At 43.3% G+C, this 26,866-nt stretch overlaps 1 protein-coding gene across 1 annotated transcript in view; it reads left to right on the top strand.

Annotated features, from left to right (window-relative positions):
• The window catches only part of unc5a (unc-5 netrin receptor A), a 66,266-nt gene that overhangs the window by 12,987 nt on the left and 26,413 nt on the right, over positions 1 to 26,866 (top strand). The window contains exons 3-7 of the mRNA XM_068715451.1: positions 8,759 to 8,902; positions 10,551 to 10,654; positions 11,859 to 12,039; positions 15,014 to 15,181; positions 21,902 to 22,066. Of these exons, the coding sequence (XP_068571552.1) occupies positions 8,759 to 8,902; positions 10,551 to 10,654; positions 11,859 to 12,039; positions 15,014 to 15,181; positions 21,902 to 22,066 (762 nt within the window). The remainder of the gene's footprint in view (positions 1 to 8,758; positions 8,903 to 10,550; positions 10,655 to 11,858; positions 12,040 to 15,013; positions 15,182 to 21,901; positions 22,067 to 26,866) is intronic.

Below are 26,866 nucleotides of genomic sequence, written 5' to 3'. Positions count from 1 at the left end.
GCAGAAACTTGAAATTGGAGCGTAACTAGTTTGTTGCTAAAATATTCTGAGATTTTGCAGAAAATCTACAAAAGGAATCTAGATATTATCACTTGATGTTCACCAGATGTTCTTACCATCAGAAGGTGTTTAGAATGAAACAAGTGATGGACAGGATATTGGTTTAATCACAGCTACAAGATAATGGCAAGATAAATAATTAGTGCTAATCAAAACAGACATGTACATTTTGTATGAGTTACAATATGAGTCATTATCCACAAACTGCGTCATTTATTACAAGTACAAATGTACATTTTGGTACTTAATTACCACATACGTAGCCTCTGTGTTGCCCCAGGCTGTTCCCTGAATGATGTTTGTTGTTTTGCCTAATATTTACATTCGCCCACACAGCATCATTGGATTACCAAAAACCTCTGCCTTCTAACTTAAACACTGCTGGCCAAAGGCCCAGGAGGGTGGGTAGAGAGGGGAAAACCCGAATGCAATTTGTATGTCACAGAGCACTCGGCAACCAGATGGGAGCCAAGCTGACTTACCTGGAGCAGATTTCCTTATTTACTTTGGCGCCCAAGGCCATGTCAGACAAGGGGAAGAGAAGCATGTTAGCCGGAGCAAATTATCAGGGTTTTCATGTGCGTAACGTTCTATCAGATCTTCCCACTTTGCGGAATGTAATGGAAGCAGAAGCAAAGTGCTCAAGGCCTTCACCTCTGACTTGTTCTCATTCGAGGTAAGACAAGGTGTGCGTGGGAGATAAAGGAGCAGGTCCTAGTCACTCCCAGCCTGAAGACTGTGGCATAGAGAACATTCTACTCTTGCCAATCATCAGGGTCAGGATATTGGATGGAGAGTAATTACAACAAGGGCACTTTGGTAAGGGCGCTGTGGTAAATCACAGCACTGCCTCTGTGACTGTGTGTGTGTGTGTGTGTGTGTGTGTGTGTGTGTGTGTGTGTGTGTGTGTGTGTGTGTGTGTGTGTGTGTGTATCAGTGCTATTAAGGAAAGGTTGGGCAAACTAATTATGGAGGGACAATGTAAATAGAAAAATCCATTGCTTTGAATTAATGTCCATTTGATGTTATCAGTTGTGGCTTGTCTATGGTGGCTTAGGACCAAATATAAATATGAAACTTGTAAACTGTATGAAGACCTGATTCTAACTTCTGCCATGAGATGTCTGCCTCTGTGACACGTTTCAAGCTATTTTAAAGTTTTATGCATCGATTCATTATCACGTTCCAAACCTGCGAACACCTGTGCAGCTGAAAACATTTGAGTTGACTACACGGAGCATTGTTGTGATATCCTGTGTGGACTTGGTGTGGTGTGTGTCAGTGAAAAATATGGCAGAATGAAGATCTAATTCTCATGGGGCATACAAAGTGTGTACATCATTATTCGTTATTACCACCGAGCTCAAACGATTTCCGCTCAAAGTCTAATCCCCTCTCATATTGCTGTGCACGACTGTCAACCCTTAAATGGTCGTTTCCTGTATATTAGTATATTAGAGCATGTTGTGAGCTGTGATCTTGTTTGAAAGGTAGTTTTTCTTACCGTAAGCTGATTTAGCCATCTCTAGCACTTGGCTGGTTGAAGTGTGTTAGGCCATCAAAAATGTTCCCAGGGTGTCCTTTAGCAGAACCAAACCTTTTCAGGTGGCTCCAGGAAGTAAACTGGAGACGAATCACTCTTGGCATTTCTAAATCTCTAGTAGTTTATGGTTGATGTTTCATCATTTTGCATGTTTTTTATTATTTTGTTTAGTTTCAGACTTTTAAAAAAGAGGGATGACTTAAAAATACATATATTTTTAAACAGTTTCTTTCAATTACAGTTGCAGACATTAAAGGCTCTCTATACAATGCTCAGCGCATCAATATACATCAAACAACTATTAGCTGTAAAGATATAGTGAAGTAATGTCTACCTGAGCAAAGAATGAAGTCCCTCTCCCTCCTGTGTGTGTTGTCATCCGAGCTTCTCTGTGCTTTGTTGACACAGCCAGGTCAGCCATGTGGGCCATTTACTGCATGCTAGTGCATGTGACCGTGTTTTTATCTTTATATAAATGCTCCATGGCTATGTTATGTGTAACAAATAGCGTATTTCACAAAGTGCTCCTGTCCATAAAAAGAGAGTTAAAAAATGCCTTACCTTTTATGGTTATATGTACCAATTGGAAGAGCTCATAATAAAAAAAAATAATACTTTTATCAGGGTGGGGGTTAAGGGTTAAAGAGACCTGCACTTGCAGTCACTTAGTAACAGAGGCAGAATTTCAAAACAGGCGTGTTCGTCTATGATCTGTGGCGTTATATTTGAGCCAACAATGGGAGATTTGAAGCACAGAAAAATATATTTTCAAACCACAGACATTTTAAGCAAGCAAAGCAATTTCACAAAGCAAAAATATATTATGTGGTCAATAAATGGTTATGTATATTTACTATTATCCAGATTAACATGAAATAATATGCTCTTCCACTCAGTTTTACTCATATTACAGAGCAGAATCTACCTTCTTGTATTCTTCGGCAGGTTGAGCGATTTGTCAGGTTTAGCGTTGAAAAAAAAATCATTAATGATAACGGAGTGGGTTATTATTTAATATTAATATGGATAATAACAACCATGCAAATTAATTTACTGAGCACAGAATAGATTTTTATTTACTCCGATTTTTTTTTTTACTTGGGTCAAAATAAAGGAGGAAGCTTGCAACATATATGTGCTTCAACTCTCCCATTGTTCTCTCAGCAACGAGGCACAAATACAACGCCAGAGCCATCGACTCTCCAACCTGAGTCTCCTTGGATTGGCATTGGACTGAACCTAGCCGGATTGATTGGAGCACTACCTGCTCGCCTGTTTGTCAGCCATGAATAATCTGTAACGACATTGCGAGCATCAGCAGGGGCCTTGCAGTGTGCATTCATTGTGGAAAATGGACAGCTCAATCAAAAGAAGCTGTTGAAAAGCTGGTCATAACCGGAGGCAGAGCCTTGACCCAGAACGCTGTCCTACTGACTTGAGTCGCAACCTCACCAACATCCCTGAACGGGAGGCCTGACTACTGTATTCCCGATGAACTAGGGCCACATTTTTGCATCCCCTCCTCCTTCTCCTGCTGCCATCTCTCTTGCTGTTTAATAGAGCCATGCTTCACTCAGAAGGCCACGTCATCCTTGTTAGGAGGCAGGCGCTCATGGCGCCACCTGCCATTCTCAGCTCTCCACGTCAGGTAGCATGGGCCACCCATCACCCCGCTGCTTTACATGGTAATGGAAGTGTGAATACTTGATGTTAAAGCAGTTATGCCCTTGGCTCTATGACCTGGGGTTAACTTTGAATTATTTACACATGGATAACCTGCACAGGTTGTTATGTACCTGTTTGTAGACTGGCAGTTGTCCAAAGTTTTTTTTGGGTTTTTTTGACAGCTTGGTTTGGTGTCAGGATTTCTTTCGTTTAAAGGCAAAGTAATTGGTCTGAGGAAGAGGGCATTGTGGCTTCTTTGAAAAGGAGCTCTGCGCTCATGATGCTGGTGATGACACTGATGCCAGCATGTACAAAGAGGAACCACAGGAGGAAATGAAACACTTAGAGCATGCTTTTGACTGGTTGCCAAGATGTGCAGACGGAGCATTCTTAAAAGCGTTCATCTGTGATGTCTCCCCTCAGCCATTGTGAACTCTCCCCCCTTGAAATGGTGCATTCCCCTGATGTAGACCCAACCCTAATCCCCCTACATCCACTGATGAATCCCAGCCACACACACGGTAGGGATGCCGCCTAATTGAATTTCCTTGGACACAATGAACACACACTCAGGACCTGCAAGTTCCAGTCCTTGCCTTTGATAAGCAAATGACCCCTATGGAATTGAGGTCACAGCCTGCGAAAACAAGAGTGAGGGAGAGAAAAATAAAGTCCTGCGCTCAGACAAGCCCAATATCGACTCAACCGGGATTGAGACCAATGATGTTTACCCTGTGTGTGTTGAGCCCCTGTTAGCTCAAGGGGAAATTCATCCTACCCACACATGCACACGCGGACACACACACACACACACACACACACACACACACACACACACACACACACACACACACACACACACAAACATAAAGATGTCTGTGGTCTTGTCTCTCACAGTGCAATTTTTTCCTGTTTCTTACTGTAAGTGCTTCTGGTTTTTTACATCTAAATGGGGCGAATGTGTAAATAATCTTGTTTTTGCCCCAGATTAGAATATAGCCCAGTACAGTAAATGTTGGTGTGTCCTGCCTGTGTGTTTGTGTGTGTGTGTGTGTGTGTGTGTGTGTGTGTGTGTGTGTGTGTGTGTGTGTGTGTGTGTGTGTGTGTGTGTGTGTGCGCCAGTGGATCTAGTAATAGCCTTTATTGTACTCCATTGCCCGGAGACTATGCACCAAGCTCCATCATACAATAGTATGGTCAGTTAATTCATGAACTCAACCACTCTGCATCTCTTCCAGTCTTTTTTTCTCTTCCTTTAGTTTTGTTTGTTAAAAGTCAAGAAGTCTTGGGGCAGAACAGTGCGTTGGCTTTGGTGTGTCTAAGAGTGCACAGCCCGGATGCTTTTAAGGATGCTCCTTTTAGATACAAGCCCCGTACGCTTTTCGTCTGCTTTACACATAAATTGTTGAGTAACAGAACTTTATTTAGGTGAAATGAATCAAAGAACATCAAGGGAGTCATTTTCAAATTGGGAATTGGGGGAGGGCAACAACCATGTGTGATGATTGTCCGGTCTGTAATTATTACTGTGCACTAATCTTTACAAGAAGCACTGAGTGATTTGTTTTCCCCCCTGGGTTTTGCCCATGTAACATAGAGATTAACTAATTGTGGGAGGTTGTTGGGACTGAATGCAACTTTTACGTAGGCACTACTCCATATAGGGCTGAAAGACTTCCATGAATGTTCTTTGGGTTAAGAACAGGTGATGTGATCTGTTTTTATTAAAACCTGGAGATCTGAAGGACCAGAGCTGACCTGTTGAGGATTAACATAACTTGGGGGGGAAGAATCAACATGTTGCCACGAGGAACACTGCAGGGAGCTTTTTGTAGGCTACAGGAAGATTAAGTTAGTGCATTAATAATGCAGCAAGCAACATAGCATAACTGTGTGTACATTGCATGAAAATAGGTCTTTATGAGTAAAGTAATTAAAATAATTCAGTTTGGCTCAGGCCATCGCTCCACATGAATTTAACTCCACTTTACTTTGTCATGAGTGAACACAGATTGTTTTAGTTTGTCAGATTACTATATTGTTACTATATAAATATTACAGAATTATTTTAACCTTATAGCATACATTTTGCCTGTTTAAGTCTCAGAGATATTTGAACATCAAGGTTCTTCTTGACTAACTTTCAAAAAAAAATAATTCCTGAACAGTCTTGTTCATTGTCCATCAAAAACATTGTTGTGACAACTTTTATTAGACTCTCTTCGTACAAGGTCTGATGTAAAGACAGAAGTTTATTGGTATTGGCGCTGGTTATGACTGGACGTGAATGGTAAGTTCTGTGTGTGTCTGTGTGCAATGTTTGGAAAAAAAATATTTTCCTAATATTATGGGTAAGTACAGCTGAGGAGGGTTCTTTCATGAAAATAAACTCACCTGGGTTCCAGCTGCGAGCTCAGAATTCACACAGTGTCAATCATATAATCACCCTTTAAAAATTTGAATTTCATAGAGGTTTGGAATATGAGCTCATTTATAAATGGGCCGCAGATCAAACTGAAGGCTGATGGAAAGGCATCATGTTTAAATTATTGTTCAACGGGAATGTTGAAGTGCACGCTCAGTATCTCTGCAGGAGAAGAGGTGTAAATTACTCTTCCTCTTTTTAGTTCTTACCACCTTGGAGGGACCTGAGCACACTATTATAAATCAATATTTATATAATTGAGTAATAAGTGTGTCAGTTTCCAGAAATACATCTTTTTCTATGAATCAGCTTAGCTACTGTATCAGTCGTATATGAGTGATGTTCACAAAGTTTTGTTTAGCTTACAGCCCTCCCAGTGGAATAGACTTTGAAAAACAACAGTAAATAGCAGCCGGTCCAATCATTATTACCGGCTATAAAATTACAGTCCCATTTCGTTCACCGTGTGATGAGATTATTTTGTCCTACTTATTAATTGGAGTGAAATTGGAAAGTGACTCACAGCAGTGTTACTGGAAGGTGTCAGACACAGAAAGCAGGTAATTATGGAGACAGGAAGAGATAAGAAAACGGAATGCAATTACCCTAGCAAGCAGACCTTCAAATTGCTCCTCTTAGGATTTCTCACTTCAGGTTGCTATTGTTCATTCTTTGCATCTCCATACTGATCTATACCTTTCCCCCTCTAGTTCAAAGAAGAAGGAGGGTTTGCATTAATCAAATGAATTTAGAGCCATACAAAGCACCAAACAGGGCTTATTGACAAATTCCAAATGTATGTACTCAAATATATTTTAACAAGTCTTTTTGCGAAGCTAAATCTAAACCGGGGCCATCTGATGTGTCTATTGTTCTTCATATGTCACTCAGAATTTAGTTCCATTTAACTTTCTGTGAGGGCACTCTCCAGATTGATCTTCCCCATCTCGATCTCCCGCACTATAGTAACAGACGTGTTTCCATACATAGCATGCTTTACCTTTTTAAAAGATTTCATCAATGACAAACGCAAGCACAAAAAACAATTCCCTCTCCCAAATCCCTCCCGGAAATAAATTGCACTGTGCTGCATATACTTTAAATAAAAGTGTATGTTCTCAACAAAAAAATGCTGCTCGTGCTGCATTTTTATCATTTTTTATCGATGCTAGAGAGTGCACAAAATGCAACTGCAGGAAGGACCATTGCTCTTTAATTGCCTGCTGTATGTAGATCATTTGAATCTTCTTGTTGTGTAAGGTACAGGTTTTTCATTTCATATATTTCGACCCTTTTTATTTTGATGAAAGCCAAATGCTGCCATGTTGCTGATTCGAAATGAAGAAGGAGGGTTTCTTCTGCTCCATTTGTTCAAAGTTTGTAGTGCCCATTTTGTTACTTTAGCCATTTGTTTTAGCATTTAGGTGCTCTCTCAGCCTGTGCCACACAATCACTGCAGGCTGACACACACACTCCCACACACACACACACACACACACACACATCTAGCTCGAGCTGGAGTTGAGAGGGAGTATATGAGAGTGAACTCCTAAATGCAGCCTTTTATTTCAAACTTTTTGACAGTTCTTTGGCTGTATTATTGAAGCCAACATGAACACACAAATATCACTTTTCTTCTTTTTGCAGACACGAGCATGTTGGTGAATTCCTGCACACAGCACGGGGTGTTGTTGATGCTCAGAGTGGCGCTTCAGGCCTGGATTCACTGCACACATAGTCACATTTACTGTGATCGCATATAGCAAAATCTACTGCATTTAGAAGCTAAGACATGGGTGGTCCGACTGTTACTTATCACCGCGTGACTGCCAGGGCGATGGAGCCGATCCACTTTTCTTCCCAACAGCTCGTGTCACTGCTGGGCCAGCCTGCACTCACACAGGCCTCTACATATTCATGCACAGTTTGCCTTGAATTGTTTACGAAAAAAATTCCCCCCTTTTTGGTTTGATGAATACTTTGTATCAGCACGAGGGCTTTCTGTAATTGCTATATAGGTTTGATGACCGGATAGGTGCCACTTAGCCAAGCTTCAGTCAGTTTCAGCCTGGAGCAGGGAATGATCACTTCAGACAGATCAAGTGTGCGAGGGGAGTGTAAGAGCGTCACAAAGTGCCTTTATGTAAATGGAAGTTGAAGAGCGGCTCTCCATTGAGACTTAAATATACAGCGTTGTATATGCTACTCCGTCAGTCTCGGGGACGTGTCCTCTGTGAATGTAAAATGTTCTGCGTTCATATAAAAGGTTCAACACCTCTCTCTCTCTAGAAGACCCCAGAGAGAAAAGATGAGACGGAGAGAGAGCTGAAAGCTGAGGGGGAAACACGGCAATCTCTTCATCAGAGTGAAGAGAAAGTAGGACACATGGTAGGGATCAAGGTCGTAGCTCAATATATAAAAAAAATAGCTCTGGATTACAGGTGCCAAATCAAAGGTCAAAGGAAAATGAAATGAAGGATTGCTTCTCGAATATCAAATTAGACAGGACTCTGACAACACTATATTGTTTGGACGGTTTAGCAGAATGTATTTCGTCCCAATATTCCTTTGTTAAAAGAAGCGGTGCCTTTACTTTCTACGGCAGCATCACTTTTATCAACACTGTCGTTCAGTTGCTCTATAGATTGTGAACTCTTCCCCCACTCCTTGATTTAATAGAGAAGCAGGTCGTGCTGAGTATTTTTGTTTGTAGAGTGTTTGTTTAGCGCTCCCTTGTTCCTTCCCAACCGTTGGTGTTTTAACGCCTTCCAAATTACACCAAGGATAGCTGTGAGGCTCTCTTCTCCTTTTACTCAGTTAACAAGCACTCTGTTTATATATGATTATGGTTCTCTGCTTGTTTATTCTGCCTTGCCTTTTTTAAATTACTTTGCCGGTTTCATTCAAGGTACAAAACGCAGTAAAGGATTCAGTTGTTTTCTTTCTGTGGAGAAATATTATGGTCTATTTATTCTTCGCCGCCGTCAAACGAGCTGATGGGGATAACCCCCCCCCCCACCCACCCATTCTCCATTTTGACGGTTATTCCTTTGTTTGCCTTGCAGCGCTGCCAATCATGCAGGTGACGATTGACATTACCAGACAGCAGGTGGAGAAGATCTTCGGTCTGGATGAGTACTGGTGTCAGTGTGTCGCCTGGAGCACCACCGGAACCCAGAAGAGCCAAAAAGCATACATCAGGATTGCTTGTGAGTGCACTTTAAAACGATCACTGTGTTGTTACAAATGCAAATGCTGCCTAACAAGGTGCTTACATATTGCATGCCTGGTTGTAATAAGAAGATATTAGCATTTTTTTCACTTTGGATTGGTGGGGAGACTAACTTTCATTTTACAATTAGCCCAGAGGCCACTGTGATCTCTGCACGGCAGTGCATTACTGCGATTACAATTTAGTAAAATCCTCTTCCTGCGATTATACTTAAGAAGTAAATATTCAACCCTGGCAGGGAGAAACAGAGAGTAATGCATTTGCTTGAAGGCAGTCTTTTAAAAAAAAAAAAGTGGAACACTAAATTTGGGTATTCATGAGCATATTTTTCTCTGGATACAGTATATCAGCAATGATCCCTATGAAAATAACTGGAATAAAAACAGATTTGAAATTTATTGCTGTGCAGCAATCATAAATCTGTCTAGGGAACACAGACACATCCCTCGCTGCACCCTCAAAAGCTTTATTAGAAGAAGCCATTTTACATTTGAGTATTTTAAAGCATTCTGCCTATTAATTCCCACATAAATATGCATTATTCTAGACAGAGCTGAATGCAGCACTGTCTCCAAACCACCAGACGTTTTGAAAACACACATTCATTATCCGACCTTGTTTGAGAGCTCAACAAAGTCAGTTAGATGTAAGATAAGGACACACACATGCTTCAATAACGATGCGTTTGTGCGCACGCACCGGTTCACATTCACGTGCACCTGCATACACACTCGCATACATTTGAGCCTTCCAGGACTGTTATATCTCAAGTCTCCCCCAGTCTCATTGTATCGGCTTTAATTAAATTAAATGTCGTGAAACTCTCTGCTTGTCTTAACGTTTCTCTCACTGTGATTGGTCAGGACAGGCTCAACATCTGTTTGAAGGAATTCCCCGGCGGCTCAAAGCCGCACCCTCAGTCCCCTGGATACGCAATAACACATTGCTTCACTCTGAGTCAAAAACCCGGGGTGAACACATCAAATTTGCGCCAATCTGCCAGCAGTCAGCGACCTGTCTAGCTCATCAGATACAACGGAGGCCAGATACAACCTTGCATTTATTTCCACTTGAAAGAATTAAGCATTGGCAGGTTTACCTGTGCAATGTGTGTAGCCTATACAAATGTATAGCAGGACTCGGTGAAACAGTAAGAGTAGCCAATGAGACGTAATGTGAAGCCCCATGCAGTCAGCCAGGCTTGCAGGAGCTCTTGTCCAGGCGCCTCAGGGCTGTGTTTTCGTGTGGCTGCTCCATACAGATGGAAGCTGGAGGCTGGCGGATGCTGGAGAGAGGAGAGTGGGTGGTAGGGGTGGAGTGAGGGGTAATGCAATTGCTTTTGCTTGATGCCGGGCCCCTCTGGCAGCAGACAAGCATCTCTGAACCAGCCAGGCAGCCTGTAATAAGCAACATGGTTGGTGCCACCGATCCCTGTGTGGCTTAGGGGCCAACTGGAGTGCGACATGCTCAGCGAGGCCATGGGTTGACATTTCAACAGTGAGGAAAGTTGAAAAAACACCACCAAGCCAAGTTTTGTGGATAGAGGTATTCTTAAACCTCACAAGCTCTTTCAAATATCCTAATTGGTTACGTTTCTCCCCGTCTTTTTTTTTTTCTTCCCTCAGACCTGAGAAAGAACTTTGAGGAGGAGCCGCAGGGTAAAGAGGTAGCATTGGACCAGGAGGTGTTACTGCGCTGCCATCCCCCTGAGGGAGTGCCACAAGCCGAGGTGAGACAAGGATTCAGAAGATATTTATAGGCCCACATCTAGCATCCATTTACCCTTTCCTCACCAGGAGGACAAAGAGCAAAAAGTAGCTCAGGATCAGCTCCCCAGCATCTCTCCCTGCTCCACCAGGAGAGCAGACAACCCTGTAAGGATAAATTACACCTCTAATTATTCCCTATTATTGATTTATTATCTCTCTTACATCTCTAAGAAGCCGTATATCACAGCGTCTCGTCACATCACTCAGGATAGGCTTGGAGGCTTCCATCCCCGTTTGGCATCTCTAAAGGCCTATCCATAATTAATGGGTCTATTTGCTTCTCTCTCTCTCTATCTTGTTCTCTCTATCGCTCTGCCATCTCTCCATGTCCTGTGTCTCTCATACATTCTTGTTCTGCCCAACTCTCTCGGTCCGTCTTCACATCTCTCAGTGGTGTGTGTCTGTGTTTAGAGGACCAGACTGGGGCCAGCTGTTTCACCTCATCTGCTGCATCCTCGCAGTCCCAGATAGGCACTAACCGCTTTAATAACAACACAAGAGGAGGTTAGGCCAGCCACTCAGACAGCTCAGAGACCAGGAGCAGCAGACTAGCCAATCACAGCTCGACAGAGTAGGGACAGTTTGCAGAGAAATGGGAAGGAAGGTGCCAACTGCAGTTCAACAGAAAAGAACATCAGAGCAGAAGTCACCACGGGAGAAAACGGGAATAGTGCACGAGAGGAAGAAAGCCCAATTATATGCTGCATCGCAACTGGCAGTAATACCAACAACAATGCCTCCGTATCGTAGCTACTCTCGAGACGGCACAAGGTCAAGTGAGAGCAAGAAAACAAGCAAACCAATCTGAGAGTACACCAAAAAAAGGAATAACATCAGTTTTGGCTTCTGCAAGAGGGCACAGAAACTACACAAAGCATGATCAGTTTCACTCTCAGACCGCCAACAGCTATAGAGAACTCTACACTAGAACGCTACAAAATGAAAGCTACATTTCCCACACAAAAAGAGAACGAATATGAAAATTGTTCATCCCACTATCAATACCATACCAATCTACAATTGTTCTTCTTTATAAAAAAAAAAAAAACTGCTTTTCCTGTCCATGTAAAACTGTCTTATCCACAGCAGTCTAGAGCTGCATAGGAGGGGGAGACGGTTTCTATTAAGTTGCAGTGAATTTTGACCTCTGAAACATATTTTCAGGTGGAGTGGCAGAGAAACGAGGATGTGATCAACCCAGCGAGTGACCCCAATTTTTTCATCACGACTGACTACAATCTTGTCATCAAAAAAGCCCGGCTGGCGGACACGGGCAACTACACGTGTGTGGCAAAAAACATCGTTGCTCGCCGCAAAAGCACCTCTGCCACGGTCCTAGTCTATGGTAGGTGATAACTTCTTTTAACAGGTGTCACGGAGGGCAACGGGAGGCCTGGGGTTCGAATAGCTCCTAAATTTACAAACATAAAAAACTGCTTGAATGAGTCACCTATTGCTTGCATGTTGCTTTCGTTATTTCCACATAAACCTCTGCATGTTCTCGTGCATGAAAGATTCCTGGGTGCACTTTTTTTATCAGGTGGTTGAAATATTACACCGTAGTTGTAATAACAAAATGCAGCATATTACGTATGGTGACAACTTGCATAAATCAGCTCTATTTTTCAGCTAACAGTGAATTACACTATCATTAATAACTACACAAATATATAGTAGTGTATCTGCACATTAATTAGCACAACTTCAAATGTTGCTGGCAGCCATTCTGCCAAAAGCTGGCAGTCTCCAATCGTCCTCCTGCCATCTTACTCGTTCTCTGTAGTGGATCCAATACGGGACGAGAAATTGAATTAACAGCAAACTGTAAATAATGCCTTGGCTTGATAAGCGCACTGATCTTTATTAAAATTCAGAAAAACAGCATATTTTCTATCAGAGGGTTCCTTGGGTACTGGCACTGCTTAAGTTTTGCATACGTTACAACAGCCAGCCTTAATTCTCAGCTACATGCAATCAGGAAATCGTGTGGGAACGCATCATGAAACATTTTTGGTGCATCTGAAAAATGTAAAATCTGGCATAATGTCTGAAGCAGGGTGTGTTTTTGTTGAGGCTGCCAGAAGATGCCGATACCATGATGTGCTGTAAAGTCAGAACAAGAGTTCTTGTATTATCTAACACGACCGCAGAGATAACACGCCATATGCCACAAATATACAGCACTATGTAGGAGTACTCGATCCTCCTCAGCAGCATGCGCACCATGTCTTCTGCTATAAAATGATTTAAAGGTTTTTGTGTGAAATGTATTCAATATTTAGCTTTCTAAGAAAATTCAGGTTATTTTTATGAAGTTGAAATGTTGAAATACATGAAAAACAAGGGGTGCACTGTAAGTTAGCATATCCCTTGTGAAATTAAGGGAATTATTTGATCAAAACATATTAGCGTCTTTATGTATCAAGTGTGAGTGAGAAAACACCTGCATGTTTTACTTTTGATGTGGCTTGTAGAGTCTTTTTACTATATTTAGTTTATAAATCTAACTATCAAATCAATATTTTACAATTAAGGCAAAATAGACAGTAAGAGAGATCAATGCATTTTAGATCTTTGACAAAGCACTTCAAGTAACTTCCTTTTAGGCTGGTTTTGTAAATTAACAAACTGTGCAGACTCTGTAGGGGGTTCAAACGTTTAGATGGTAGTATGACTGTAAATGTAGTTGAAAATTAAGGCATGTGCACTTTCACTGTGAACGGTTTCAAACGAAATGTGTTAATTTGGAGCATGCAGTCAAAACACACATTATCATACACTCCTCCAAGCCTCCAGCGTGAAAATAAAAAAGCCCAATTATTCCGGCTGTTGATTATAATAGATTAGCTTGTTGTTGAAAGACTTGCTCTGCAGATGAAGAAATCTAGCGTTGGAATAATTGTGGAGGCAAGAGCATTCACATTCCTATTGTTTGTCTTCCGTGTATTGTCAAACAATCGTTTTCACTCGTGGACCTTGTGAACAAATTGCTAGGGTGCTTGCTTGTGCAATTGTATTTCTTCACATCACTCCATGTGCTTGACAAGATGACAAATGTATTAACTTTGTTGACATATTTGAGGTTAAATCACAATACATGTGGTCTTGTTAAAAAATAAAAGAAATGAAAGAACAATTCAGTTACCTGAGAGCTTCACGATCCACCATGCTAGCTAGCCGTAGCAAGTCATAATAGCTGCTACTTTTCAAAGGGGGTTCAACGGGGGGGCAGAGATGTATTTTAACAAGGCCTGGCTGGTGTGACTGCACTCTGTGCTAAGAGGTAATCAGGGGCCGAGTTGCCTGGCAATTTACCTCGCCGTGGTGGGCAATCAATCGCATAGAGAGGGCAAGGAAATGATTCAGCCACGACAAGCACAGGCGAGAGTTAGGGGGGGAATTAGGAAGGGAGTATGTACAGAGAAGGAACGACAGTGCTGTTCAAGTCAATAAATCAGGAATCTCGGTATCTTGTAAGCTGCGGCAAACACAGGATGTACAGGAGGGAGCTGATTAGAATTAAACTGGCGCGTTTGATGTAATCACCTGCCGTGATCGAGCGATATACTGTAGCAGCAATTAAGTGCCAATAGAGGGTTAAGGTTCAGCACATGGGCATTGTTTTTTTTGTTTTTTTTAAGTGCTTGAACCTTTTAGTTTCAAATATAAAAGAGGCATAAATGATAGCCTACAGTGTTGTTCTCTACAATTCAAAAAAGACTTGAGTTGAAGAATGAAATCAGCGGTGGATGTGTGAATTACTGAAGCAGCAACAATAAATATTTATTTTTCAGTAGTGTGTTTGCATCTCCAGGAGTAGGTGTGGGCTTTTTTTATGCATTCATGACTGTGAGCTTTTTGGCTTTAAATAGCATTTCTTTACAGTGATTACATTCCGACTGAGTGTTTTGTATAATATCTTCCATTACCTCTGTGAAATTTAGAGGGATATTTAAAATGTCCACCCGTTACTTTGCAGTTCTGTGTGTTCCTCAGAGATAAGGTCAAAAATGGCAAGCTGTCATGTTATTTTCTGCTCCCTGTTGAAGCCATTTTGTTTTCACAACAGTTGTCTGTAATTCCAACGTGGACACAGGAAGCAGCCAGTATTGCTCTCGCTCTTCCATCAGGTCACCTTGCAGTGCTCAACCAAAGGGTGTAACAGCAGTCACGATTATTCTAGCGCAACACACCTCTTTTCCGTGGTGCATGTCGGGTAATCCTGGCTGCTCTGTCCCTTCATCCATCCATCCATCCCTCCCTCCCTCCCAAACCTATCCCCTCCCTCACCCACCTTTCCCTGGGCGCTGGTCTGACAGTCAACGGCGGCTGGTCCACGTGGACCACCTGGTCGTCCTGCAGTGCTGTGTGTGGGCGTGGCTGGCAGAAGAGGAGTCGGAGCTGCACCAACCCCACGCCACTGAATGGAGGCACATCCTGTGAGGGGCAGAACGTCCAGAAAAGTGCCTGTGTGGCCACCTGTCCAGGTAACTCCCAGGCAACCCCGTTTGTCCTGTGGTGCTTGGCTTCCTGTGGCTTCCTTTTTGCATTTCTTTGCATCTAGAAGTCATCAATTCATTTTTATTTTGGCTGCCTTTTCTTCCAGCACCCAGGTCTTTCCTTAGACGTCAGTGCTTCTGTTGTTTCTTGCAATTAGACCGCTTACACAGCAATGTCAGAGTCTATTAGTCTTCACAGTAAGGCCTCACCCTGAAAGTGATTTAATGTTCACTCTTTGTTCACATATCTCTTAATCTGCTGCGCTGTACATGGGCCCTGCTTTCATTTCAGAGTCCTGTCTGCTTTTAGAGACATGGTCCCAGCCATGGCATTGTGTCAGACCAGCTAGTACATTTGTTGTTCTTTGCTGCTCAAGCTATGCAGTAAATATGGGCAATAAAAAGCTGAATTATGGCAGCCTCTGTGCCATGTTTACGTGTGAGGAGTTGAGGGCGTTTCATTTGCCTGCCCGTTCTCCCTTGTGAGAGCGTCGGAGAGGCAGAGAGTGTTCTGCCTGATACTGAGCAACACATATCGATCTCCGGTAGCCTGAGATGGAAGTCAAGCTGCTTCATTTGCAGTCCCACATTAGCCCCCTGACAGAGGGAGAGGGCGCAGGATAGGAAAAAGGAGGTGTAGGTGAAAGGAAGATGGAGACAGATGGAATCAGATCCAGTGTGAGGAAGGCAGGAACAAAGCCCAGAGTGACAGAGAGGAGAGGTAAACTGAGAAAGAAGTAGAAAAAGCATGTGTGTACAAGAGCTTGCCGTTTAGCTGCCAGCAGATCCGTCTGTGGACATATGGATGGGACTCTGCAGCCATGCTGACCGCAGGAGAAATCTCCCGCTCGCTAAATAGCAGAGGGGGAAATCCAACACCTCTGGCAGTGGCAGCTTCTCCATGCCTAGAACAGAGGTTATCTTCCCCAGTGAATCAGGGCATTACATTACACATCTCCCATGTAAAGACATCACTAGATGTCAAGCATGAGTGTAAGTAACATTGCCCACTGGAATACAGCAGGAGGAGGAAGACAAAGGAAACACAGCAATGCATGACACTCCATCAGGACTCTATCTGGATTATTAGCGCTGGAGCAACGAGTCATGGAATTAGAGGGGTGTCTGGGGATGCTTGACATTCCCCCACAGCAAAGCCGGATACTGACCTCCATGAGCTTAAAGAGATTAATGTCAGTCCAAGCTGCTATTGTTGGACTAAACCCCGCCCCTTTCTATCTTTCTCTTGCCCCATTAGGAGAAAGTGTGTAATTTCAACCCTTAAGGTGCTGTGACAGAAATTGCATTGTGCCCTGTGAACACAGTTTGCAGAGACTTTGAGAAAGAAAGAACTTGTTTGTTTTTTCTCTCTCGATGAGACGCCACAGTGACGCGACCCCGCTCACACGTCTATCAGTCCTGTTGTTTTTCAACAGAGAGTAGTCTCTGCCTCCTTTTCTCACTGGTTACCTTTCTCAGACAGAACATCAGTGGCACAGACAACCCCAGCTGTCGGACTCCGGAGACGGCTCCCTTCAAGGACGAAGTCCGCCACGCCAGAGCCTGGGGATGATGGGCTGTTGTTTCCATCAACAAGTGATGCCGTGGCCCTGTTGTGTACTTACAGACTTGCCTCTGGAGTCCCCCAAGATGAACTGATCAATCTCCCATCATTCGTCACCCAGCACACACACAGCCCAGCGAAGACAACCCCCTAATACATCTGAGTCCACATGATTAAAACATGTATGAATCATCAGCCTGAATACATGAATAGATGTTCTCATAGAGTTAAGTTCAGCAAGGGGGAGAAGATGAGACCAGCCTAGCAGAGAGCATCCCAACATACTGGATAAAAACCTTAATTACCACTTTGCTTACAGCCTTCGCAGGTCTAATCCACTGCACTCACAGTAGATGGTGATTTCAGCTCATTTTAGAAGAAAGAGACTTGAGCAGAATGAATTACATGGGGAGCTGTAATGCTGTAGATAGACATCATGTTATTTATTTAGACACGGCTGACATTTGGATTCAGAAGCTTTTTTTTCCTTTTTTTTTTTAAGTCAACCTTGAGAGGCATTTTTTCCTCAGCGCCTTTGTTTTTGAGTTGCATTTTAAAATAATACATGATTTCATTCTGGCCTTGTTTCAAGAGTTCATTAATTATCCAGACTCAGATTCTTCGTTGATTATAAGCTCTCTAGTGCATTTAGCTTACAGCATTAGGTCTTTGAAATGAGTTACAGAAAATATCTATTTTGTTTTTATCTGCTTATTCTTTGTGATTTGCAGATTCAGTCTGTTTTGTCTAAAACACATTGATGGCCCCACATGCTTTACTCCTCCTTTGGGGATAAGGAGATTCTGTCAACTGAATGAATATTTGCTGGAAACAAATCAATTTATATTTGGAAGCAACAACATGCAAAGGCTATAATTTGTCTCTGCCTTGCCCGGCGAAGTCTATATATATATTTATTGTTGAAATGCCGATGGCCATGTGTTGTTCCACATTTAAAAAGTAGCATTATTCCGTCAGAACAGTGCTTAGCTCCAGCCACGGAGGCACGTTTCCACACACATACTTCATCTGAGCTTCCACCGACCGACACCAGCAACTCTCCACGTCTATTCACAATGACTCTTGTGTCTAAACGTGAGCTCCCACCTCTCATCTGGAAAGTGTGAAGATGGAGAGGCTCATCTGTATTTTGTCTTAAGTCTCCAAAGTGTTTTAATGAGAGTTGATGGAGGCCTGTGTGGCAGATCAGATGGGCTTCATGCTGGGTGAGAAACAGGGAGATATGGAGGAGGAGGAGGAGGAGGAGGCTAAAGCCTGAAGCTCATAGCAGAGCAGATCAACACTTGAGACAGCGAGTAGCCAAACTATGCAAGAGCTTATCTCCATTTCTCTCTCCCTTTCTCTGCCTTTTCCTTTGTTTCCATCTCATCATCTGATGCCGAAGTACCCCGCAAAATCTGCAGTCCATCCCTCACCCTTTTCATTGACTCTGCCCCTGCGTTGACTTGTGATCAGAGCCAACATTGATGGCAAAATGTCAGATCACGCCAACATTTCCAACAAAGACACACTTCCTGTGTCAACAGCAAGTAGTTAGTCCCCAGTTTTGGAAGTGACACAGTGACACCTGCCCCACACAAATGAATGGAATCGTCGCTGATGTGTTCGAGAACAGCAAACAACCTGAAGGGATTTCAAATGTCTGTGAATTATTTAAATACTGTACTGATCCCTCAGGCTTGCCAGAGGAGCTGTGAGATTTCTACTAGATGGAAAACAAACAGACTCTGGGCTGGTTTATTTGTGTATGCGTACTTGTAAGCGTGTGTTTGTGCATGTTCGCGTTGAACACGTGCAAGTTAACGCCCATATGTCTACTGTCTGCACTGCAGGCAAATGTCTATTTCTACCTTTTGAAGCAAGCGTTCGTGTGTCCCTGAATATTATCAGAAATTGTTCCGCAGTCTTCATATTTTATCCAAGGAATAAATAAAGGCTGTGGTTAATAAATGTGAGAGAAAAGACACTTTAGTTCACTGTGAAAAGACGGTGGCCATCTGGTGACAGCCTCGCATCAGCGCTGTTTTTAATCATTCTGTGCCATTTGTTTTGGCTCACCCTCCTCATATCTCATTCTGTCTCATTTTGGTCTGTTCTAGTGGTTTAGTTAACATACGGGAGAAGACTCAGCTTTGTGCAGTTATCCAAAAAATACTACATCATAACTACAAACAAAAATCTGATTTTTTTAGATGCTTAAAATGTGTCAGAAATACAGAATAAAGTGTGGTTATTAATACCCGTTGCATCACCCACTGCTGTGGCCAAGCTACCGACCCCCTCCATGGGTCTATAGTTTTCGATGGCATTTTTTCATCAGCCTTTGAACACCGAGATTAAGGGTGGTTACTGTGCACATGTGTGTTGACAGGACAGTGGGAGCAGAGTGGCAGCCTGCTGGTCTCAGTGGTACTTGTCTACCTCCTCGTGTTCCCCTCAAGGACACAGAAACCATAGGTGTCCGATGATCTCGGACTGTGTCCGTCTGTAGCCGTTGTCATTTTGAACAGCAAAGCCTTCAACAGGCCCTCCTACTGACCTGTAAAGAATGGTCGGGTCCCTTTTGCTTCTCCCCCCTACAACATGTCCAAATGGGGGCTTGCCACTGGGCTATTGTATTACTTTCCCTCCTCAGAGACCCGTCTGACCTAAAACCTGTGGTGCTGCATGATTGAAAATCAGCTGTGCTGCCTTTTGCAGTGGCGCTAACAATCTCTTTCTGGGGATTTGATAAGGAAAACTGTGGCTGTGGATAACAATTTTCTTATGTGGATTCTGAAAAAGGAAAAGGAAAAGGATTGGCTCTGATTTCCGCCTTGAACTTGAAAAAAAGAAAATCAAGGAAAGTGTCAATTTTCTTGCTTCACTGCATTTATCGCAACCACTGACGATCTTCCCTTTTGCTTCTTTGCTGTCCAAACACTTCTCTGGTCTCTGCCTCTCCTGTTTCTGAAATATTTGCAACATGTGCTAAGATTGAGTCAGACAGGCCATCAAGAACTGTTCATGCATCTTCATCTTTCTTTGACTTTCCTCAGCCTTGGGTCACAGCGCTTGTGTCTCATCCACATTCTCACGAGCAGCACCCTGTTCCCACTCCAATCTCCTCGTTTGAAGATGTTATTTGCATGGCCATTTGTCTTGCTTTGTGGTGAAAAAGAGAAGTTGAATTTCATCACCTCATCGGGGCAGATGTTGATCTCGTCTCTTTATTTCACAGTGGTGTGGATAAACTGAGGGGCGACATAATATATTCATTAGGATGTAATTCTCTATTCAATCATTCTCATTCCCAGTCTGGATAATCAGCCCACTGGCCCGCGGATGGGTCCACTCAATGCCAAACAAGGACAATTATCTGATTGGTTCTGCTCTCTCTGCCAAATGGATCTGACTGCAAAGAGGCCCGAGCTGTGTCAGCATCCCATCACACACAAACACACACACACACACACACACACACCAAACACACATTCTCTAGCAATCATCTGAGGACACAAACGGACCAACATGGAGACTTGTGTGGAAGCAAGGTCTAATTGACACACCTGTGCCTCTGGCCTCATACGCTTACAGCAGCATTTAACGTGGTATCCAATTGGCTGTAAAACCAAATAATATCATTGCTTGGTACAGTTATGCAATAATAGAAATCCCACCCTGAGTGACTCTCACACGTGTGTTTTATTAACCAAAGTCTCTGACCTGCAGCGGGTCAGACCCATTCTCTTTCGGTTATGCACCCTGCACTATTTATTGCTAGGATTAATGAGCGCTAAGGTTTTCTTGCCCTTAGGTCAGTCAGAAGGAGGGTTACTGCTGTCGTAGAGGTGCACTTGTACTCTGTGTGTGTGTGTGTGTGTGTGTGTGTGTGTGTGTGTGTGTGTGTGTGTATGTGTGTTGCTCTGGTGATTCTTGTCTGGTCCCCTTCACCCCTACATTTGGGAGAGAGAAAGAATGAGACAGTGGCATTTTTCTCCCATGAGAGCTCATTACTGCTCTTTTTCCCATTAGCCCTATGGTAACCTTCCCCAGGCCTGGCGCTGTGTCACTCTCAATATCACTCCCAGCCGCCTGGCTCCCACACCCCACCCCACCACAATGCCGAATTACACCCACCTTTTCGAAATGGTCTCCCTCTCTGCGTGTGGTAAAGCTACTGATATTTCTTACAGTAGGGCCCGCACAGAACAATTACTGGCCCATTTCCATTTGTTTCATTTTGCCTGTGTTGATGGTGGTGTGTTTCAAGTTGTGGTTGACAGAAATGCACATCAGGTGTAATGTACATCCGCCTCTGTTCAGAGTAATAGCACCTGTATTATATCTTGCTTTCAAACGCACTGCAGGTAATGCTCATGTTGCTACAGTAACGGCTTGCTTGACAAAGAAATCAAACCAAGGTAGATTTGCTTCATCTCACGAATGTTCATTTCGGAGGATTTTTAAAACATACAGGCACACATGTATGTTTGACAGCAGCCTAGAGGGCCAATTTCCCAAGGGTCAAATTCTCCTCCCTGTACAGATTTAGTTTGTTGACAGCTGAGTCTACCAGGCCACAGCACCCACGTACCATTGGGGTTTAGCTTTAGTTGCATCTGATTTCCATGTTAAAAATAAACAAAGAAAGCAGAGTAGAGACAATTTGGCTTTCCTCAGCAGTTTTACACGCTTTGGTTTCCCTGCGCATCTGCTGGATTTGAGTGTGTGCAAGTGGATTTGCATGTCTTTATAATGATTTACCTACCAGGTTTCCATTTTAGAGTGGATTTGCACAGGATGGCAACAGAGTATTCTTCCAGTTGTTCTCATCTCACACGCAAATACACCACTGCTTTTACACCGCTGCTGCATCTGAACTTCACTGTGTAGAGATTTAACAGTTCACACTGTAAGAGGGAGTTATAGCTTGTTTTATTGAAGGTGTTCAGCATGTTTTCCGATCAATAGTTTTCCCTGAGAACTAAGATATCTCTGGTTGAAGTGAATCAGTCAGAGTTTTGGTGCTGTGTGTGTGTGTGTGTGTGTGTGTGTGTGTGTGTGTGTGTGTGTGTGTGTGTGTGTGTGTGTGTGTGTGTGTGTTTGTGCTCACCCGTGTTTTTCATTACGTGTGTTTGCAGTGGACGGAGGCTGGAGCGAGTGGAGCAAGTGGTCGGCCTGTGGTGCAGACTGTTCGATGTGGAGGAGCAGGGAGTGCACCCAGCCCTCACCTGGCACCGGGGGCAAAGACTGCCAGGGACTCGACCTCCAGTCTCTCAACTGTACCAGCGAGCAGTGCCCACAGAGTGAGTGCACTAACCACCCACATACTGCAAACATAACTGTTCAACTCAGTGGAACAATAGAGGAGATCCCGTTGCACAAGTTATTTCTTTTACCACTTTTCTGCAACAGGATCAGTTGAATGCAGTTTGGTTTTAAATATCTGCTTATTGTTGCCGAGCTGATTAGTTGCAAATAAACATTTTTTAAATCAACAAATATGCTCAAAACAACATTTGAGAACACTGATCTGATAAAGTAAAAGAAGCCTGACATGCTCAAGCCTGTGACAAAGTGGAAAATATATTAAAAAATAAAAAGCATGACGGTTTAGTCTTGCACCCTACATTAAATACAATATCAAGTAGATCACAAGCAATGCATCGGCAACAGGTTTACAGGACTGGCATCAATTGACCCCTGAACTAAGGCAGGTAGAGAGGCTTTTCCCTTCATGCTCTATGTTTTTAAATACCGTTTCCACTTTGGCATGGGGAGCGAGATTGTCCTCTCCTCTTTTTATTAGATCAAATAAACATTTTATGGCTCCTTATGGCATCAGTTTCCTGTGATGGATGGAAGGAAAGATGTCCATTTCATAAGACACTTGTACTGGCAGTAGAATTGTCTGCGGACCATTACCGGCTCGTCCCCACCTGCGTGACCTTTTTTAGACGATCAGTTCTAATAAACACTGGTATGACACCCGCTGCTAAGATAATATACAACCTTTTCACCTGCGTCGCTGCCGTGTTGCTCTCTGAGCTATTAATAGAGCTGAGAATTAAACCATCTCTCTCCTGAATAAAACACAACCTGTCAGATAAAGTGCCACGGGTCAAATCAGCTGCGGAAACACACATGGCCGGTGTGCATGTGTGCTGTGATTTGTGTTTATGCTGTGCGTTTTATGTAGTTACAAAGCCAATGGGAAATTCACTTTTTGTGTAAAGCAGCCACTGTGTTCCAACTAATACACTGTGTTCATTAATAGGGCGTGAGAGTACTGTCAGGATAAGAAACCGCGGAGCACGGCAGCTGAGTGGAAAGTGGCACCACAGGGTCCACTGCTGACCAGATGGACATGAAAGAAGAGCTCTGTCACTCCCTACAGATATCAAAGACAGAAAGATATTGCAGCTTCCCATCCAGAAATGATGAGTCTCAGGGTGGTGTCTCATAGAGACTAATCTTATAAATAGCGCTGTCTTCGGCTGATCCGCATGATAAACACTGGGTTTTAATGGGGGCTGGGTTAACATGGGCCAGTGAATTAATAAACTGAATTATGTATCATGCACCATTTGATGTGATCAGATAGACCGATGCATAGAGAGAGCTGGGGGGTGGATTGAGCTTCTGTATGTCACATTGTGTATATGTGTGTGAGAATGTGTCCGTGTGTGCGCACGCATGTGCGTGTGTCAACCGATAGCTGAATATTGGCTGATGCAGTGAACCAGGGAGCTCAGTCGGCCCATCATCAAAGGTCAGCAGCTCCTCTCCAGAGAGGCAAGATATATACACAAAGATGCCAGTCATTGTTCCTCACACACACACACACACTCACACACACACACAGAGTCACTCAGTATTTACACTGACAGTGCAGAGCGAAGCGCTGGCCTCTGAAGAATGCCTGTCCCAATCTGTTCCCAGCAGATGTGTTTCCATAGACAACGGCTGTGTGAAGTATTATAATAAGCAAAATAGCAAGATGGTTTTGGCTTGTCAGCAACTCGCATACTTCAACCATGTCTGCAGGCTATTAGCTGAGATGGAAAACTTCCTCCTGAAACAAAAGGCACCCTCCTCTTCTCCAGTGTAATCGAACAATACAACTGCAGAGTGAGCCGCAGTTACTCTGCCACAAAAGACGCCCTTTGTCTGAGGACCTCACAAACATCTCTAATCTCCCTCATTAAGCCTGGAATGGCATACGTTAGATGAGGTTGTTGTTTTTGGTATTGCATATAAGAGAATCAATGTGCAGCAGCAAGCTTTGTGTTACAGCTCAAAAATAAACAGATCTGACCCAGGCAGGATCATTTTCATAAAGCAAACAAAAGCCCAAGATGGAGCTATGCAAAATCTGTGCAGGGAAATAATATGCTGGCAAGGTGCCAGCGCCTAAATGGCAGACAGGTGTTAGAGGGCACAAAAAGGATAGTGGGAAAAATGATACTGCTCATATTCATAGGCACAGGAAATTAGGACAACATAAAAACAATTATTTGGCTTAATGTGTGTAATGAAGGTAATGATCTAAATATGCAGTATCTTGTTTTGGTGGTGTCGCAAATGATTTTGCGAAAGCCATCACACTATGAATCTGTCTTCAGTCTGTTTTTGACTTGGGCAGCTAATTTGTTGGTGAAGCAGCTGATGTTTTCGTCATGGGTGTGTTTGTCAGAGCGGGGTCACAGGCTTTTGTGAAAAATGACTGAACATTTATTTTGGGCCATATTTCACCGGGACCCGCTGAGGGATGGGACGACTGTATTGTGGAGATAGTAATGGTCACGTTCACTTTGAGAGTTTTAGTAGCCATATTTCCCTGACCTTAAGAACTCCCATGTTATTCATCTTCGGGCAAGTGACTAGGATTGGCCATGGGATGAAATATATTCTCAGGTCTCTTGATAAATGCCCTGGGGGGAGGCACAGGAGGCTGCAAAGCTTTTATTTATCAATGCGGGAGAGAGAAAGGAGCAGGTAGAGAGACGTTGTGCTGACTGCCAATGCAGCGAGAGTCCAAACTTCAACAGGATCCAGGTACATCGCCTCAGAGGAGATGAATTATTATTTTTATAAAAGTCCCTACTGGCCCATCTCAAGTCAGAAACTGATCCCTAACCAGCCAGCCCTGGAGGGAGTCTGAGGAGCTGAACTGTAAGCTCAGGGAGAGGGGAACAAACAGAGATTGGCCCGGGGTCAACTGTGAAAACAGCTCATCACAGCCACAGATTATCCGCAGACGGGTGTCAATCATGAAGACACGTCGCACAAAAAGAGAATCAAAAGTTCTTTGCCAGCAATTTACGCCAAGTGGACATGAACCATGGAGTGACGGGCGGCGGAGCAGAAGAGAGATAAATTGGTCGAGTCTGTGTGGAAAAAGAGGGCGAGAGAGGGCGCGCTAGAGGGGGACTAAAGTAAAGCCCATCCAATTATAAAACCTGATTAGCTATGTCAATTAAAGTGTGATGGATGTCCTTTCAATTATTGGCTGGCATCATGAAAATCAATGGAACAGGGCCAGGAAGAGCTGAGAGTACTTGCTGGTCAGGGTTGTAGCGAGCAGCGGGATCGTTTCACCGTGACACCTGGTGGGTCAGATAAAACTTCTCTGTGATGCTCCGATAAACCACCAGAGATTACAGATAGAATAGAGGGAGAGAGAGAGGAAGAAAGAAAGAGAGGGGGGGAGAGAGAGAGAGAGTTGCCTGATTGACTGACTTTATTGTCTGGGTGCAAGAATGGGGTGTGCAGGGAAAAAGAAGAATAGAGATACTGGATCTCTGCATCTGAGGTTAGCTAGGTGCCTTTGGTTTGCCCTTAGAAAGTAAACAGCAACTGGCCAATCTAAGGCTATGTTTATCCAATCAGCAGAACCCGGTTGGCCTGTCTCCTTGCTGAGGGGTGTTGTTTTGTCTTTAGTCAGACTGCACATCTCTCTGTAGACTGCAGCGCTAGAAGTCCAAATATCACAGCCTCGTCTGGCCTTTGACTCACCAAGACAATTGGATTTTGGGAACTTTTAATGAGAGGTTCAACCATAGTCTTTCCCCCTTTTTCGGAAGGTGGAAGGTTTAGCCCGGCTGCTTAGAGTTAAGCACCTCAATACTTCCCTCAGGAGAGAGAGTCAGAGGAGAGAGGCACGGGCAGATAAATGGACAGAATGAGAGGTGGAGAAACCTTGTAGTATGTATTTTGTAAGACCCTCCATAGCATAGATATGTTCTGTGCTATGTAATGTCAAGAACAAAACACACTTGTGTTTATCTTCAGCCAGTCATTCACAATTGATTGCATGTCAAGATATCTCTGGCATTACAACGGGCCGCCATAGAGCCCGGCTGCATATAATCCTGCTACTTATTAAGGTATCAGATTGTTCTGAGATAATCACCCATGAAATAGATTCTGGCATTTCTCTTAAAGACTTGGGTATGTCAGGCGGCTTTGTCCAAAGGAATGGATTTTTCAAGGGAAGAGGAGAAGGCAAGGACAAATGGATGAAAAGAAATGAAGGAAGATGAGTGAGACACAGACACAAGAATACTTATTTGACCATCTTCTCTTCATGTTTGACTGTTAGCACTCTGCTAATTTAATCGTGCCATTCTCATATCACAGATTTACCAACACCAATTAAAATTTGTCAAATCAGTGCTTCCAATGTTGAGCGCAATCCCTGTCAATCAGTAGGATTATACAGTTTTTAAAAAAAAAACAATACCATGACAGTCTGGGGATATTCATCAAAATATGTCAACTAATGACACAAGCCTTTTTGGAAGTGTTATTGCTGGAAAGTAAATTGCGCATTCTGTCTCTGTGTTATTCTTTTTTTTTCTCCTTTATATTTTTAATCTTCAGTTTGCTCTTCTCCTTCTGCTTCTGTCCTCCTCCTTTTGTTGTCAACTCGCCACACGCCAGCCCGCGGCACTTTAACCTTTGCCGTTGTTCTCCGTCCCTCAAAGCTGCACTGCTCAATGCGTCCCCTCCTTGACTGTGTTCAGCTGACAGCACTACGCCCCCGTGGCTCCCAGGGACAATGGCCCTACACAAAGGCCCCAGGAGCATTCTCCACCTCCGCC

The sequence above is a fragment of the Cebidichthys violaceus genome, unplaced genomic scaffold, assembly GCF_023349555.1.
Source record: "Cebidichthys violaceus isolate CVI_PGR_0920_01 unplaced genomic scaffold, fCebVio1.0.p SCAF_2, whole genome shotgun sequence".
Taxonomy (NCBI): domain Eukaryota; kingdom Metazoa; phylum Chordata; class Actinopteri; order Perciformes; family Stichaeidae; genus Cebidichthys; species Cebidichthys violaceus.
The sequence above is the reverse complement of the archived record's forward strand: the minus strand, read 5'-3'. Positions and strand labels throughout refer to the sequence as shown.